We start from the raw sequence: 16,027 nt of genomic DNA, 5'->3' as shown, positions 1-16,027 counted from the left end.
TCATATCCACTCGAGTGGAGGAGGGGAAACGTGAAGCCACCCTAAACCAATGAACGGAGACCCACGCACACCGGATGTGGTATAAATCAGATCCGGGAGACATTTTCTAACCCAGGGAGCACGCCACACGGCAGGGCATACATACAGTAACCTCGCGAACCAGACGCAAAGAAAATGATATTTAACATGTCCGTTGAGTTGTTTGCGCACATAGTTGCATGGCATTATGAGGCCACATGACTTTATACTGCAACAACTTACATGTGGGCAGTATGAAACGCAACAAAAAAGGCGCATGGCGCAGCAACGTGGGTAGGCCTCACCGGCGAGGATAATCGAGGTAAGATTTTTATTCGTTCTTGCCAACATAAAGAATGCAAAAGTAAAAATGTCGCTCTTTTTGACTGCATCGTTGTTTACACAGAGCTGACGATCCAACACGGAACGGATGTGAGGGTCCGATGGTGACTACATGTTCATATGAGGTCGCCTTGTGCGCCACGTGGCAAGAGGTGCGTATTTCTTAAAAAATCTTCCTTTTCCTTTGGTTCATGGATGATGCTCTATCGCGTTAGACTTCTGATGTGATAATGAAGTCAATACTAACTCTGACATGACCCATTAACACCAGTCTGCAGGCTGTTTCGGTAAAATAAACTCACTGAGATGCTGTGTTTTCATGCAGGAGCTGAGTGTGGATGGATCCTGGAATAACGGCACTGTAAGTATCTTTAGTAACCAGGCAGACTTTGAATGGTTGGGAATGACGTGCATGTTTTAAATATTTGTAACTCATGAGTTTTTCCTCTTCCTCAGGTTTTTGATTGATACTCAAGTGGACAGTGACGTCATGGCTCCAATCAACATGCCTTTCCCCGGTCTTTGTGTGCATTTTTGATTAAATGTACTTTAAGAATAAAGCATTTATCCATCTAGATTTGTGTTGATTTGATTCCTCTCTCTTTGCACTTTTTGAACTGGAATGGCCACTTCCTTGGCCATTCACACGTCAAGAGAAGTGCCAGATAAAATCATGTCTTGTCATAACTGGGGTTTCTTGGCATTTTCTCCCAAGTTTCTCTTTTAGAGCAAGACACAAGTGTAAATTCAGATCATATTATAAATGTGTGTAAGTAGGCACATTTTAGCTATGTTCAATTTTGCTGAGAGCTGACACTAATGTAAAATTATGTGATTGACTATCAAAATAACAATTGAAAGCCTGACATTTACACATTTTAATAAGTCAGTTTTGAGTGTCTAAAGATGAATAGGCTTCCAAAAATTGTTGGCAATGAAGTCTGGAATGGAATTGAAAAATACTTTATTCAATGGGGAGCAACCTAAAACATGCTCTTCTGACGGAACATTTTCTTTCCTCTAAACAGGACTTTCACATTTAGTTGGGGAAAATACCTTCATCAAAATTAGTTTTCCGCTATTCTTGGATGCATATTGATCCCCAAGCCGTTATACAAAGATGGTCAACTGTTGTTCAACCTAGATTAAGACTAGAATTAGTCATTAAGTGTCCCTGAAACAGTTTTCACTAGCCAAATTGCACACATTTAGGTAAATCTAGTGATAGATGACATTTTGTCCATTCACTGCACTGCCTCTGGAAAATGTTCTGAGCCTTCATGGAGGGTGCCTGCTCTCAACATTAAAAAATAAACAAAAAACCTGCTATGGTTGATTAACTTTGAGTTTTCAGAACCACACAAATCCACATCTTTCCAAGCAAAAGGTTTTATTGATCCACAATGATCAGAACTGTAACATTCTGGGACATCACTGAATACAACAGCAATGTTTATTATTTCATATCACTGTGCAAATGAACCACCAACAATGTGAAAACAAAGGGTATGTCTTCGCAGACAGTAATGGCACAAAGACTTTTCTCTGCTCCCTCATCTTATGCAAGAAATGTGGCGGCTCAATATGAAGGAATGTTTGATTATTTTAAAGGCACTTTCTGCCTCATACACTAGCCAACACACATATCTGAACATAAAACATATTTAGTAAACGTCACCAGTGAAGCACACAGGCGTCCTGGCGGATTACAAAAGTTCCTCTACTTTGAGTTTATTGGAGGTGTTGAGCTTTAACAAGTACAACATAGAACAGCAAAATCAATAAACACTTCAACAGAGTAGCATTCATTAGATGCCTGCTGACAACATTAAATAATATGGCTAATATCCAGTATGGTGTTTATTCAAATAAAACAGAAGTAGGTTTATTTTACCTACAATTTCTAGGTTCTATGTGTTACTGTAAGTAAGTGGTTTTCAGTCTCCTGCTGCCCAGAGGGAAATCACTCCGTGCAGTCGTTTTCTTTTACTGAATTTCCAAGTGTCATTAGAACACTGGCTGTACGTCACTGGAGTGGCCCCAAAAGCACGGAAAATTATAAACCGATTGCTTGATCTGTCTCCTAAAATATTTCCTTTCAAATAGGACTAAAAGATTGCTTTGGCAATAAAGATAGAAAATTATTACTTTTAGCTCAACTCTGAATATAACATGAAAACAGGGCATAAAAAAATGTGGCTAGAAGCATGTGGTTGGTGATTGGGCTACTCCTTGCACGCCTATTTATACATTCAACAGGCCTTGGCAAAATCTAATTGCTGTGGATAGATAGATTTGAATTCATACGACCCATCTAAAGTCATGTGTGTAACTCCAATCATGACCACACAGTCGAAAGCACACAGGCTGTATGAAAGGACTGTGTCCATGGTGAAAGATAATGGACCCAATGTCTTTTATGGACACAGTGCCGTTGACTGGTTTGCATAAGGGCCAGGCAGCAGTGTGTTGATATGTGGGCGGTGGTACCCCCATCAGATTCTGGGGCTTTTAGCCAACTGTTCACCCAAATTTTTAGGGTTATTCCCTCAATTATTGTACACATGCCTCATCAGCGGCCCTTTAAGTTCTCATAATATTAGCAACAATAAACCTGCTTAATTAGAAGTGTCACACAAAATGTTTACACTGTACAACTATTATGTTTGGTTCAGCTGTACTTCACAGGTCCTGTAGTTTCTCCAGTTAAATCAGATGCCTCTTTGTTGATCTGCCGTGCCACCTCTGTGTTAAACCGTCTCATCTTGACACATGAATTTTATTTCAGAGTGAATCAGTTTTTGTCGTCACAAGCAGTGATCAGACGATCATCTATGAGTCACTACTCTCTTGCTTTTAGTGGCAACAAATGATACAAGCTGACAGAGGCTTTCTTTTCCAGCTTCAGGGACTCATTTCATGACTGGCAATAGTTCTGGTGCAACTGAAAAAAGGATTAAAAATATTGAAGAGTTGGCTAGGTCATTGCTGCACCTTGGTTTCTGTGAGGCGTGGGAGCTTCTAGTATCATCATGGTGGTAGAATGTCAATGTCACTGAACAGCTGTCTTCACACGTCAGAGACCTCAGACTCCTCCGGTTCTGGATCCTTCAAGGCATCACTTGTCACAGTCATCAAGTTGGTATTTGAACGCGTATCCATGGCAGAGTGCATTATGGGTAGCCATATGTCATCCATGTTTGGCATCACGAATATTTTCTGTGGGAGAAGAAAGATATTGTGAGTGACCATCCTGGGGAGTGGACAAAAACATATGAATGTACTAAATCAAGAAAATGGAATGAAATGATATCTTTCAACACGTATGAAGTGACAAAAACCTTTTTGTTATGTCTGAAACTCAATGAGCGCCAATTTTTGCATTTGTTGAAAACCAGATGTATACACCACTCACTCTTGACAACAATGTGCCCCACAGGACTATATTTTACTTGTGCAAAGTGGAGAAGGGGGGCAGCGCAAGATTACAGCCTGGTAGAGATAAATGTAGACGTGCGGTAGGCCCGACAGGGACTCTTTGCTGCAGTAGTTTGCAGGTGTGCATCAGGACAGTTATCTAACAGCAGGCATATCATTAGCCGAACTAGGTTGAGTGGGAAAGCCACAGGCACACAGAGCATGCAAATGGGCAGTCATAAATTAATCTCAAAGTCCTCTTTCTAATCTAAATTCTGGGGGGGGGGGTCATCATTTGCTTTAAGTAAAGTATCGGTCTTCTTTAAATGGTAAGATGAGTTTTGTATACCTGGAACTCCTGATCCAGCTTCTTCTCAATCCACTCAGTTACATGAACCAGAGTGACCTCCCTCTCGCCCAGTTTAGGCCGCGCTTTGAGCTCCAGGTGAGGAGGACTCCGGAAACCATACCTGACAACCAAGAGAACACGTTCACGGTGATTATCTGTGACATACGCTGCTAAATAGCAGTCTATTTCTCAGACAGGCTCCGCAAATCAGCACCTTTTGTTCATCTAGTTCAGTTCAATAAATTGTGTTATTGCTCAACATGCTGTAGAGGGAATGTGCACCACAAATTCAGCTCATAATGATGCAGATGATGAGTCATCCCAAACCAGTACTAGCTTGTGATCCCTTAAAATGAGACTTAGATGACTTAGACTCAGATAAAATGTCTGACCACTCATCGCAGGTTATGGCAGACAAGTCAAAGATTTAGTTTTAATAAGCATCCCGTTTGCTCTTTGAGAGGACCACAGAAGTGATAGTGCAGAGTATTTTGAGAAAAAGTAAAGCAAAAACGTAGGAAAACGTAAAAGCAAGAAAAAAACCTGTAAACATATACTTGCTGTGAAGATCAGTGCACTGCATTGCATTTACAAGGCTGTGTAAAACTGTATAAATGCTTCTAAACATGCACAATAAATTTTAACAAGATTCATAAATACTAAAAATAATACTTTCATAAGCAATCGACTTGTTTTTTGGCTCAGATTTTTCATGCTTCCGCTTTATAGACAGTATCAGTGGCGTAATAAGTCAGCACCTGGGTCCTGTTATAAATGGGCCTTGTGATCACAATGCATCCAAATGTTAAGCTTACTATTACTATTCCATCTACAGCCTGCCTTCCTCTTGCCTCTCTGCCGTCTGGCTGTCTCTCATCATTTCACACATTGATTAAAGCATATTTATCAGTAGTAACCAAGTGACATACAGCTCAATCTCGCAGTAAACATCAGAACAACAAGGTTAACTTCAGCAGGGAGATAAAGGAAAGCAGCTTCAAGACATCAAGCAACATCAAAATGCTCTCCAGGTTAGAGATGGAAAAGAAATGATCAATAAGAAAACAGGCTAGCAGCTATGTGTAGCATAATCTGTTGTGGGAACGCCAAAACAGATTAGTGGCAATGTGAAAAATTTGCATTCCTTAAACCCATACAGAGTTGTGGACAACAGCATTTAATTATGCAGCTTGCTCTGCTTGTAATCAGCTGCAAAAACCATACGTTGGTGATAATCTGGAGGCAGGAACATCAGGTTGCAAATGTTGTGGTTGACTATAATCGCCCCAGGTTGACCTGATATTTTCATGTCCTTTTGGGTTTTATGAATATGATTGTTGCCGTCTGTAGTTAGTCCCTAAGATATCAGCATACTGTATGTTTATCGAGTGCGAGTTATGGGCACACTGTCGTGTAATAAATAATGATCGAGCTGCTGTCTGTTTGGCTTGGCCAGGACATGCTTGTTTAAGATGTCGAGTTTTACCAACCTGGTTACATAAAGAGCAACCATCACGTCCAAGTTGGGCACTTCTGCTGTAAACTTTAATGGAGCTGATAAGTATGATCGTAAAGATGTCCATAATAATTAAGCATGTGAAGGTCACTGTGTGTATTTTAGGTTTTAATCCCCTATTCTTTACTGAGAAGCATACTTTTATGCTCTCATCTCTTAGATGGTAAATATATTTCATGATTAAAACTTTTTTTATTCCCTTATTGTATGTGTATCTGCCTTTGCCCAGCAGAGGGTGCAGTATTAGGTTCTTATGCATAGATCCCTGCACACTTACTGCTTGCAAACATCTAGGGGGTCAGGTTTTCATCTTACTCCTGTACCTACCATATCCTGTCTGTCGGGGGAGGTGGGATGTTGACAGCCAGTGTCCCGTGGCACTCTTGCACCTCCACGGTGAGCAGCAAGGGTGTATTTGATACCTCCTCCATCTTCTTCTTAATAAACTCTGTCTCGGTGGCCTTCTGGAAGTATTTGGACTTGGCTATCTTGTCCACAAAGCGCATGATCTTGCTGGGTCTATGGCCTCCTACATAGCTATAAGAGGAGAGGACAGAGACCGAGTAAGAGGGGGAGACAAGGAGTGAGTCAGGTTCATCATTTATTCATAACATCATCTCTCACTACTCAGCACCCACGATGGAGAGACTGTAGGTGATACATTAAATCAGAAGCAAGCCTTCAAATGTGTGGGGCTAGGTGGGTGGATGGACTTAGAGGGCAGAAAATTCTGCATCAACACATCAGCATGAATCTGCAGAGCCTATTTTTAATCCAGATATGCAATAATGTCATGGTAATGAGATATTTGCTCACCCCTCAGCTCCAGGCTGAATGGGTTTGTCACTGAGGAGTTCTGGGGGATCCTCCTCATCCGATGAGCCAGCACTGGACGACTCCTCATCGCTGTCTGCCAGGCAGTATGTCCGCGGCCTGGGCCTGGTGCACACACACATAAATACACACTCACTGTTGCAAAGTCAGGTCCCAACAGCTTTGCACACAACAATTAAAAATCAATACTAATTTCCATTAAATTAATTCCAACTGAAATACATCATGGGAACTTAATCTTTACAGATTCTCTCAAATTAAGATCCAATATTTCCAAATGCAAAATAAAATCTTTTGTTTCAGTGACAGGCTGCTTAAAGCATTCATTCCCAAACTCACCATTCATTGGACAATTCCGTAATTGCAGGCATCCAAAAGGGTGGATTAGTATATGAAGAGAGGGGAGGAAGAGCCAACACAAAAAGGGTAGGAATTGTGAAAAACACACTTGACAACTAATTTGGCTCCATATGCAAATCAGCCCAATTAAAATCCAGCTCAGAGCCGTTTGTTTTGCTAAAAACTAATCCTTCAAACATTTTTTTTTTTTTTGGCCCCGTCACTGGGATTACTTTATGGAACAATAAGATCGCTCTCAAAGATCTTTAAGCCATTTTAAAATCAGACTCTGTCTTAGAAGCTGCATTATTTTGCTCAAAAGAAGAAAAGACTCAAATGTAAATAAAAGCCTCACCATTCTTTCCCATGCTCCCCGAGCCCCTCGCCTTCTTTCCCCAAACGGGCCAGGTTCAACTTGGTCTCTAGTGTCATGAGGAAGGAGCCCGTGTAGGAGACATCCAGATCAAACCACAGGCCTGGACAGACAATGTGAGATAGGTACGGAAACCCGTTATGTCTTAATGATTGTTCACGTCCCAGACGGTACCACATCCTAATTCTGACTGATACTCTTTCAAATGAATGGGCCTCTTCTGCCTTGTGTTAAAATTGATGTGAGGTCTCCCACAGACCTGCCAGGAAGATGATCTACCCTCTTGCAAACACTGAAAAGGTCAGCTCTGTGGCAGCAGTGTCTCCTTATGTGCTTACTTCATTACAATGCTTCCTGTTTACACACCGATGGCAGAATAATTAAGATTTCAATCCCCCCGCCGTTTGTTCAATGAATCCTGACTTCTGCAGCTTATAACTGTTGTTTGTTAATCCTCTTTCTCGCTTTTCCTCCCCCTCATTTTCCAGTCTCTATAAAAGCTCCACGTTTGGCATGTGTCTGACAGATCTGCATGAAACGGAAACACAAACCAAAAATTAAAAAATTAAAAATGCCAGCATGGAAGAAAGATCCTAAAAAGCAGCTGCCTTTCTCTGGGCCCGAACCCATTTCACAGGGATCGAGGAAAAGAGGGAATGTGTCCCATGGTCCGGAAAATTAAGAATTTGTTTTGAAAAGGTGATGCAACAGAATTGTAAATAAGTATCTATTACAATTCTCTTTAGATGCGTCGCTTGGATGAAATTCAAAATTAGCTTAAAGAGCTAAAAAATTAGAAACAAAAATTATATTTCTACAATTGATGGTGTCTTTGCACTATGTGCAGTTGAAAAATACTTTTTACAAATCAGAGCATTCTGCAATCATTTAAAATGACAAAGTGTCCCAACACTTTTGGCCACATGGTTGGAATTCCAGCCACAACATTCCCCAACATTAAAGAAACAGGAAGCTCTCTAAATTACCAGCTTTTCATCATTACAATAACACAATTCATCCTTTTCAGTTCATGCAATTTTTTAGCAAAACACATCTAGAGATGTCATTCCCTCCAGAGCAAACTGTTTGTCTGATGATGCATGATTAGCATATATCTGTGGGTGTATAAGACAAACAAAAAAGCAATGAAGACTATGCGGAAGTGTGGCTGACGTGAGGATGCCTCACGATGAGTTCCTTCAGATCAACGGCAACAAGCATTACATTATCAGCAGTTATATTACCGGTACTTCAATTTAAACACAAGCTCAACAAAATGAATCTTCAAAATCAAGCAAAACATGAAAAAATCCAAAGCTAATGACCGAAATATATATCTAAAAACTCATTCCTTCCTTTCTGCCCATCTTACACTTCTCTAATTTCCCCCCCAAAATCATTTGCTTAAGTATAAATGAATACACCTAACATCTCTATTATCTCTTTGTGTAAACTAGTCCCTTAGCTGGGGATCAATGCTAGTGGGATGAGTTGGTATCTCAGTAAAGGATTAGGGGAATTAATTACCGTGGCTTAATAGTGCAAGGCATGCAAACAGAGTAAACTCCAGAAGAGATAGGGAGAAAGAAAATTCAGAGGTGCAGAAATGTGAGAGCATGTTCTGCTATTTAGTGTCAGAAAGGCCAGGGATACACAGCCATAGAAAGACAGAGGAGAAAAGAGAAGTAAAAGACTGTGGCAAAAAAAACAACAACCCAGAACAATGTGAAAAGCATGACATAACTACTTGTCCTCCTACCTTGGTGATCCACTGCAGGTTTGGAGGCACGGAGGATCTTAGGAATGGAAAATCCCATGTCCAGCTCCGTCAAAGTCAGCTCATTCATTACATATGGCAGCTGAAACACAGAAGACAGCTCATGAGATTATTAATACAGCCAAAAGAATTATGAAAACTTACATTTCAGACATGCTGCATTTCTTTTCTTAAAGTATATTTATGCAAACTGGTGCCGGTACTCACCCTGATCTTACTAAGCTTCATTTGGATCTTTTTAGAGACTACATCGGCCCAGTACTTCTCTCCCAGGAAGTCCCAGAATATCCTTCCTAGAAATGCATTGACCCAGGGCTCAGGCACAGCCGTCTCCTCTGAACTTCTGCGTAGCTGAAGAACATGCATTATATGTACCACAGCTTTCATTTTCTCGACATAAGTAAAGCTAATACATTTAGATCCAGATTAATAACATTCTTCATCGACATCAATCTTTAGTCCGATTCATGCTCTGTTTGTTTCCGATGGTTCGCTGTTGGACACCTCTTGAACTCTCCCACTTGCAAACATTGAAGTGTTCAAAAAGTACGTACCATGCGAGTTCAATAAAATCACAGTGTTAGTCCCACCAGTCCATGAATTCTTGCTCTACCCACATATTAGTACTTCAGCTGATCTTCACTTCAACCCATTAACTTAGACAATATACAGTGCACTCTATCTAAAACCCTTCAGCCTGTCTAGCCCTGACACTTTCTCTGCAAGCCGCTCTGCCACTCACCTCCAACCCAGCTGCTACTTTTCAAACTATCTCCTTTCTACATTGATAATACAGTATCTGCCTTTAATTTTGCTCTGTTCACAGAGGGAGGACTAAATCTAAAACTAAATTTTGACAAAAGACCCTCGTCCATAACAGCTGTTCTCAAAGCAAGCCAATCGGTGTACCCATATGCGGCACCACGTCCTAATTGTACCCTGTGGAATTTTAATGTAAACAAACAACAGCTCATTTTACACTTCACACTTCTTTTACCAAACACATATTTGTATGATCTGTAACAACTCCAAACAAACCCAATTTATCCTGTAAATGGCCACAGGGGTTACTACACTACCTGTCCATTTCAGAGTTAACACAAGAAGGGAGACAACCATGCAACCACGGTCACACACTCATACCAAATGCCAATTACCAAAACCAATATAAGTTACTCTAACATTCATGTCTTTGGACTATTAGGACCCTGGAGCACCCGGAGAGAATCAATGCAGGCACAGCGATCACCTTTTCTTGTAGTGAAGCTACGGTGCTAATCATCTCTGTACCCTGCAGCCCTCTATTTACAGTATGATGAGGCAAAGCATCAGTGTGACCTTTTCTGGAGAAAATAAATCACTCTGCAAAAGGTCTCAGATAAGGGCAAATTTATAGTCAGCTGCAGATTGGCACACAGACAACAGCAGACGTGTCACAACTAAAGTTCTTCTTATGATGGTGTACCTATGTGGAGCCCTTTTGAGTAGGTTTTCACATTACATCTTCAAAAATGGGATATCCAAGCTTTGAATCAAGTCAGAAAGCAGCTCGGATGCCCAAATTCCCTGGTTGCTTATCAGGCTCACAAGCATCCATCTTTCTCATACCTTTTTGGCAGTTTTAGGGCTGCTTTCAGGGCTGTGCTCAGGGCTGTTGGCTGGGCTTTTTGGTGGTTCCTCGGGGTTAATATATTTGGCCATGTAGACATTATAATCTAACAGCATCTTCTGCTTCATCCCTCCAGTGGAGCCACAGGAGAGGGAAGCGGAGGTCTCTCTGGGACGAGGTTGGGACAGCTCCTCCTGGCTCCCCCTGCTGCTGCTCCTGCTGTCAGCCTCCAGGCCTCCACCAGATTGGATGCTGCCACTGCGGCTGTGGGAGGGCAAGAAGGCTACAAGTAGAAGAGGGAAAAAGCAAGGAGGAGAAACAGGAGAGGGGCTACTGTGTTTATTATGACTCAACAAAATTGTCAGCTATTCCAATCAATGGATCAATTCATACCTGATGCATACGCAAGATTTTAAAGGCTCAGATAATAAGCATACCCTTTGTATTCCTATCTTATAATGCACTGCGGCATGGAATTAGCATACTTTACTCAGCTTAACACACTGCATCCTCTCTACGCCTCCAATTCCCACAGAAGTAGTCATTTTCAACATAATTGCTCAGTATATTGAAAAAAAGCTTGATATTTAAACAATCATCCCTGTAATCCTGTCCACCCCGCACTGCTTTTATCACTGGACCCACACAATGATAGTGTTTCTCTTTGTATAGGGTCTAATCCTTACAGGGCTATATTCCACTGTGGAAACCAATACTATAATATGCTACTTCTCTGTGCATGTAATCCTGCTGACCCATTCACACTCAGCTGTTCACTCGGTTGAGGGGATTGGCAGTCCCTAAGCTGAGGCTTATGCACGGATCTGATTGCTGTGCAGTAACATACCCAAGAGAATGGCCCCTCTGACTGAGTGATGTGGGCCTGTGCAAATACAATATGTGTGTGGAAAAGGCTGAGTAAGGTTGATAACCTAAACTACTCTGAAGTACATGTGTGTCTTGGCAGCTCTTTCTGTGACAGCGTTCATAGCTCAGACCGAAGCTCACCACTCTTGCAGAAGCCAGACAGACTGGCACCTCTACCCTCTGACTTCAAGCTGGATGCTAGAAGAAACCTTCGGAACCATTCTTCCTTTTCCCGACCGGTCCTCCCAAACAAGTAGATTGTCAGATCCCCTCCTCCAGAGGTTGGTCTTTTGGGTTCCTCTGCTGATGCACAGCCTTCAGCTTTCTCGGCCTTGTCTGTTCGTTCTACCTTCTCAATCAGCCCCGTTAGTTTGTCCTCCCCAGCTTCACACTTTTCTCCCTGGGTCTTAGACATGAAGTCCTCCTGCTTGCCGAGCTCAATGCAAATCGGGTATTTCTTGTTCCAAACTCTCTTCCTAGCAAGGCTCTGGGGCATCAGGTAGATCTGTGGGGTATATGTACAAAGTTCATAAAATCCTCTCCATGAATGTTGATGAGAGAGCCTTGATGTTGATTATAGAGTGGAAAAATGCTCATGAGGTGGTTTAATGAGGTGGTTTCTGAACCACCTTAATATATCTTCCATATATCTGCATGAATAATGCCTTAGACTGACTATAATTTGCATAATTCCAAAAAGTACACGAAGAAAACCAAAATGAACAAATTAAACTAAAATATCACTAATGTTAATAATTGTCAATAATAGAGAAGAGTCACTTGGAAAGAGCCAAAGAAAGGAGAGTTGTGTAGTTGTATCATAAGAAGAAGCCTAATGAATTTTTTGCATGAAACACTGACATAAGAAACGTCTCATTTCTGTTCCTCCTTCAGATATACAAAACTCTTAAGTCTGAATATCAATACAAACGACACAGTTTTGAATTCGAGGCCGGAGACTTGCGATATTCAGTCCGAGTTTACACACAGGGTGCGCCTCTGAAAATGAGTAGATTTGTCATTGGACATGGGCTATTAGTAAGCAAGCACTCAAGCAAAACCAAATATGAGGGGACGTGTGCTTGATGTCCGTTAAGCTTATCGTCAAGCACCGAAATACACTGGGAAGTCAGCAGAGACACACGCACACTTTACACATTAATATCTCATCTGGTCTCAGAAGCAGAGTCAGGTTTCACACAGGTTACAAAATCTCTCTTTTCATGAGCGACAAGCACTTTCACCTTGCTGTCAGTCAGATCGTAGATCTTCTGGCTGATATAAGTGACGTCAGGTTTGGGCTCGTTGTGTGTGGCACGGCGGGAGATGTTCCTGTTGGGCTTGGACAGACGCAGGACTGAGCCCTCTAAACGGACGTAAACAGAGTGGGTCAGGGTGGCGTGGTACATCTCTGGGTCGTAGCTGTGGATCTCATTCATCCAGCCCTGAAAGATTTAGAGGAAGGGAAGAAGAAGTCACTTGATTCACCGACACTTTTGAAGGCGTTTCTTTATGTTGAATACATGCCCTTTTTTTCTTTGCAGTGGCAAGTTCTAACTTGGATTTTTGAAAACAGCTGCGACTGTGTTAATTGGCAATGCTTTCAGGAGTGTTGCTGAGCCCTGCAAGGATTTCTACCAAAGAATTTGTCTGTTTTATATTGCCGGTCTGAAGATCTCAGCTATTCAATATTAATTCTGTCCTTGCCCCAAGCCTAAGGAGCTTTCTCTCAGAGATCTCAAGGTAATTCAATTATCATTAGTTAAAGCTGCCGTCGGCAGGTTTTCAAAATTCCGAGTCTAAAGTCGGAAAAATCGAACTGATACAACTTTCAGGTCCCTCCCCCTCTGTGGACCACGTGAGTTCACACCAGTGTGCGCGCACACAAGCTGGGGGCAGACTCACGCTCAGCATGGAAGACGTGGTTGGTGACTGTTCTGCTCAGATAATAGATAAATAATACACCTAACGTGATTGGTTAAAAACAGCCGGGAGCGTTCGATTTTTGCAAGCACGATTACAGCCTTTAGAGGGAGCTACAAAATTGGGGATTTTTCCTAAACAGCCTATTTAATATTCTACTTCCAGAATCCCATGACAGTTCAAGCTAATATGACTAAAAAAAAGTTGCCGACGGCAGCTTTAACCAGAGGATGTAAAACAATATTCAAGAGGCAGGCCGCTCAATGCTACTCACAAAAAAATGTGTCAGCTTCTAAATTTACGATGTTAATCAAATAGTCTGCTACAGTAGCTGGTGCTCACAGATAGATTCATGACTGGAGTTTTGAAGTCAATATCAAAATTTCAACCCCCAAAAAAAAATCAAATATTTGATTTAAAATTTAAAGATATGCCTGATAAAGACCATTTAGATGTAGTTGTTTAGAATATCATTAAAATATTGAATTTTTATTAAATAAAACCAATAATGGTGATGTGTTGCACATTTTTTTTAATTAACACACATTCTTGTAAAAGATGATGGGATAATGGGATGGATCATTTATTGATCCCATAGGCTGCTAAAGTGCTGTAGACCTTAAATTTTTGTTACTTTTCTTTTTCAAGTGAAAAATGTATATCATATTGAATCCACCGTGAATTCCTCACAGAATTTTCAAGAATCTTACGAACCATATATGCGATTTCCTGTACAGATTACATACCATGCTTTTGTTGGCTGTTGTTTCCATCACTCCTAAACTTGTCTCTGCACAACTGCAGAGCTCCTCTTTTGGAGCAGCAGTGCCCTTTAGTCATAAGCCCCCCCCCCCGCACAACAGCTTGAGTCCTACATCTGAGTAGTACATATGCTTTCATAACTCCTTTAAACCACGAACAATTTCTCAACTCAGTCTGCACCAATGAGAGGAAGTGACTGAGAACAGGGGGTGAATGTGGAGGAGCTCTATTGTTTGAAAGAAAATCAGGAGCCATTTAAAAAAAACAAAAAAAACGTTTCATTTCAGCTCATGGTACCCCACCCCTACCTTATCAGACCAAAAGGACACTCAGTTAGCAAAGCGTATTAAGTTGAAACAAAAAGGGAAAATCAGTGCTTGGTTAGTGTGAAACGATGTTCAAAGGATAGGGCAAAGGATATATAGTTTGAAAATAGAATTTTTTTCAAACTACAGTACTGTGCAAAAGTCTTAAGCCACCTCTTCTTTCTTTATATTTTGCTTTCACAGAGCCGGACTTCTTTGTTTTTAAGTTTTTAAAGCAGTCTTAAGCAGTAGTTTCTCAGGCTTTTTGAGGGTCTGTCAAAGTTTGTCATTGTCTCATTGTAAAAGAACTCTGAGCTGAAAACATGGCATATCTCAGCATGGTGTGCAGTGTGTCCGTGAAAAAAAGTAACAAAACTGGACAAGTGGAGGACATAAAAAGTGTCAGGCTTTAAAACTATCTACAGCAGATGAGCAGTATCTGAAAGTGGTGCCCTTAAGACATAGGAAAAATCCAGCAAATACCTGAGAGATGCATCTGGCCCCTCAGTTGATCCATCTACAGTTCACTGAAGCTTCATCAGAAATGGTCTCCATGGAAGGGTGGCTGTCAAGAAGCCATTCTTAAGGAAGGGAAACAGGGAGAAAAGGCTGAGCTATGCCAAATGACACAAGAAGTGGACTGAAAATCAGCTGCAGCAGGTCTTATGGAGGGATGAATCCTCCCCAGAGCCCGGACCTCAACATTACTGCAGCAGTGGGGGATCATCTTGACAGAGAACGGAACAAAAGGCAGCAAAGATCCAAAGAAGAGCTTTGGAATGTCCTTCAAGAAGCCTGGAGAACTATTCCTGAAGACTCCTTAAAAGAAAGCACAAGAGAGCTTTTCTAAGAAGGTTTAGGCTGTGTTGAAGAATAAAGATGGTCACGCTAAATATTGACCTTAAAGCTTGTTAGAACTGTACAAACTTTTGCCTTAGGTATTGTATTTCCAACTATGTTAGCATGTGCTTCAATAACTCGCTGCACTTCTTTCCCATTTTCCAGGTAATATTTAAAAAAATGAGTGGCTCAAAAATCTCCCACAGCACTGTGAGTTTGTCTTGCAAGTTAGCACAAAATCTTTGCAACCAACTAGAAACTGTTAATCTGTACCAAGCATGTAACACCACAAACAAAATGTCTAGTCTTCGATGAATGGGAGGGATAAAACCTAAGCCAGGGGTCCCCAACCACCGGGTCGCGGACCGGTACCGGTCCGCGAGACATTCCAAACCGGGCCGTGAGATTGGGGGGGGAAAAAAAAAAAAAAAAAAAAAAATTTTTTTTTTTTTTTTTTTTTTTTTTTAAAAAGACATGGAAATCGGGAATTCTTTCATTTCACTCGCTAGATTCTATACTTGGAAACTGCATAGATTGCATTATAGGAGGCCGATTGTGCACGTTTATTTTTTCAATGATGACTGTCTGTCTGTCATCATATCCTAATTTGTAAAAGCATCTGCTAAATGTAATGTCTGTTGAACGTAAAGTACAAAAAAAAAAAAAAAGTATTCCCCCCCCCCCCCTCCCCCGACCGGGCCGCGGGAACAAATTGCAGAACCAAACCGGTCCTTGGTGCTGAAAAGGTTGGGGACC

General features: G+C 41.3%; 1 protein-coding gene and 1 long non-coding RNA gene across 3 annotated transcripts in view; one reads left to right on the top strand and one right to left on the bottom strand.

Annotated features, from left to right (window-relative positions):
• Positions 1-105: 105 nt before the first annotated feature.
• Positions 106-935, top strand: LOC142371713 (uncharacterized). The gene is made up of 4 exons (XR_012768098.1): positions 106-340; positions 425-512; positions 686-721; positions 817-935. It is a non-coding gene; the product is annotated as an uncharacterized LOC142371713 (long non-coding RNA).
• An 846-nt stretch (positions 936-1,781) lies between these two features.
• The window catches only part of tex2 (testis expressed 2), a 30,304-nt gene continuing 16,058 nt past the window's right edge, over positions 1,782-16,027 (bottom strand). The window contains exons 4-13 of one of the 2 annotated variants that reach the window (XM_075453223.1): positions 12,686-12,886; positions 11,583-11,946; positions 10,574-10,857; positions 9,173-9,316; positions 8,948-9,047; positions 7,171-7,291; positions 6,459-6,575; positions 5,970-6,179; positions 4,127-4,247; positions 1,782-3,579 (exon numbers count right to left, since the gene is read on the bottom strand). In XM_075453223.1, coding sequence (XP_075309338.1) covers positions 3,430-3,579; positions 4,127-4,247; positions 5,970-6,179; positions 6,459-6,575; positions 7,171-7,291; positions 8,948-9,047; positions 9,173-9,316; positions 10,574-10,857; positions 11,583-11,946; positions 12,686-12,886 — 1,812 coding nt within the window. In that variant the 3' untranslated portion in view covers positions 1,782-3,429. Of the gene's footprint in view, positions 3,580-4,126; positions 4,248-5,969; positions 6,180-6,458; positions 6,582-7,170; positions 7,292-8,947; positions 9,048-9,172; positions 9,317-10,573; positions 10,858-11,582; positions 11,947-12,685; positions 12,887-16,027 lie in introns of both variants that reach the window. The other variant, XM_075453222.1, reaches the window with a different exon arrangement.

This window comes from Odontesthes bonariensis, chromosome 21 (assembly GCF_027942865.1).
Source record: "Odontesthes bonariensis isolate fOdoBon6 chromosome 21, fOdoBon6.hap1, whole genome shotgun sequence".
Taxonomy (NCBI): Eukaryota; Metazoa; Chordata; class Actinopteri; order Atheriniformes; family Atherinopsidae; genus Odontesthes; species Odontesthes bonariensis.
Note: the sequence above shows the minus strand (reverse complement) of the source record. Positions and strands in the feature narration are given on the sequence as shown.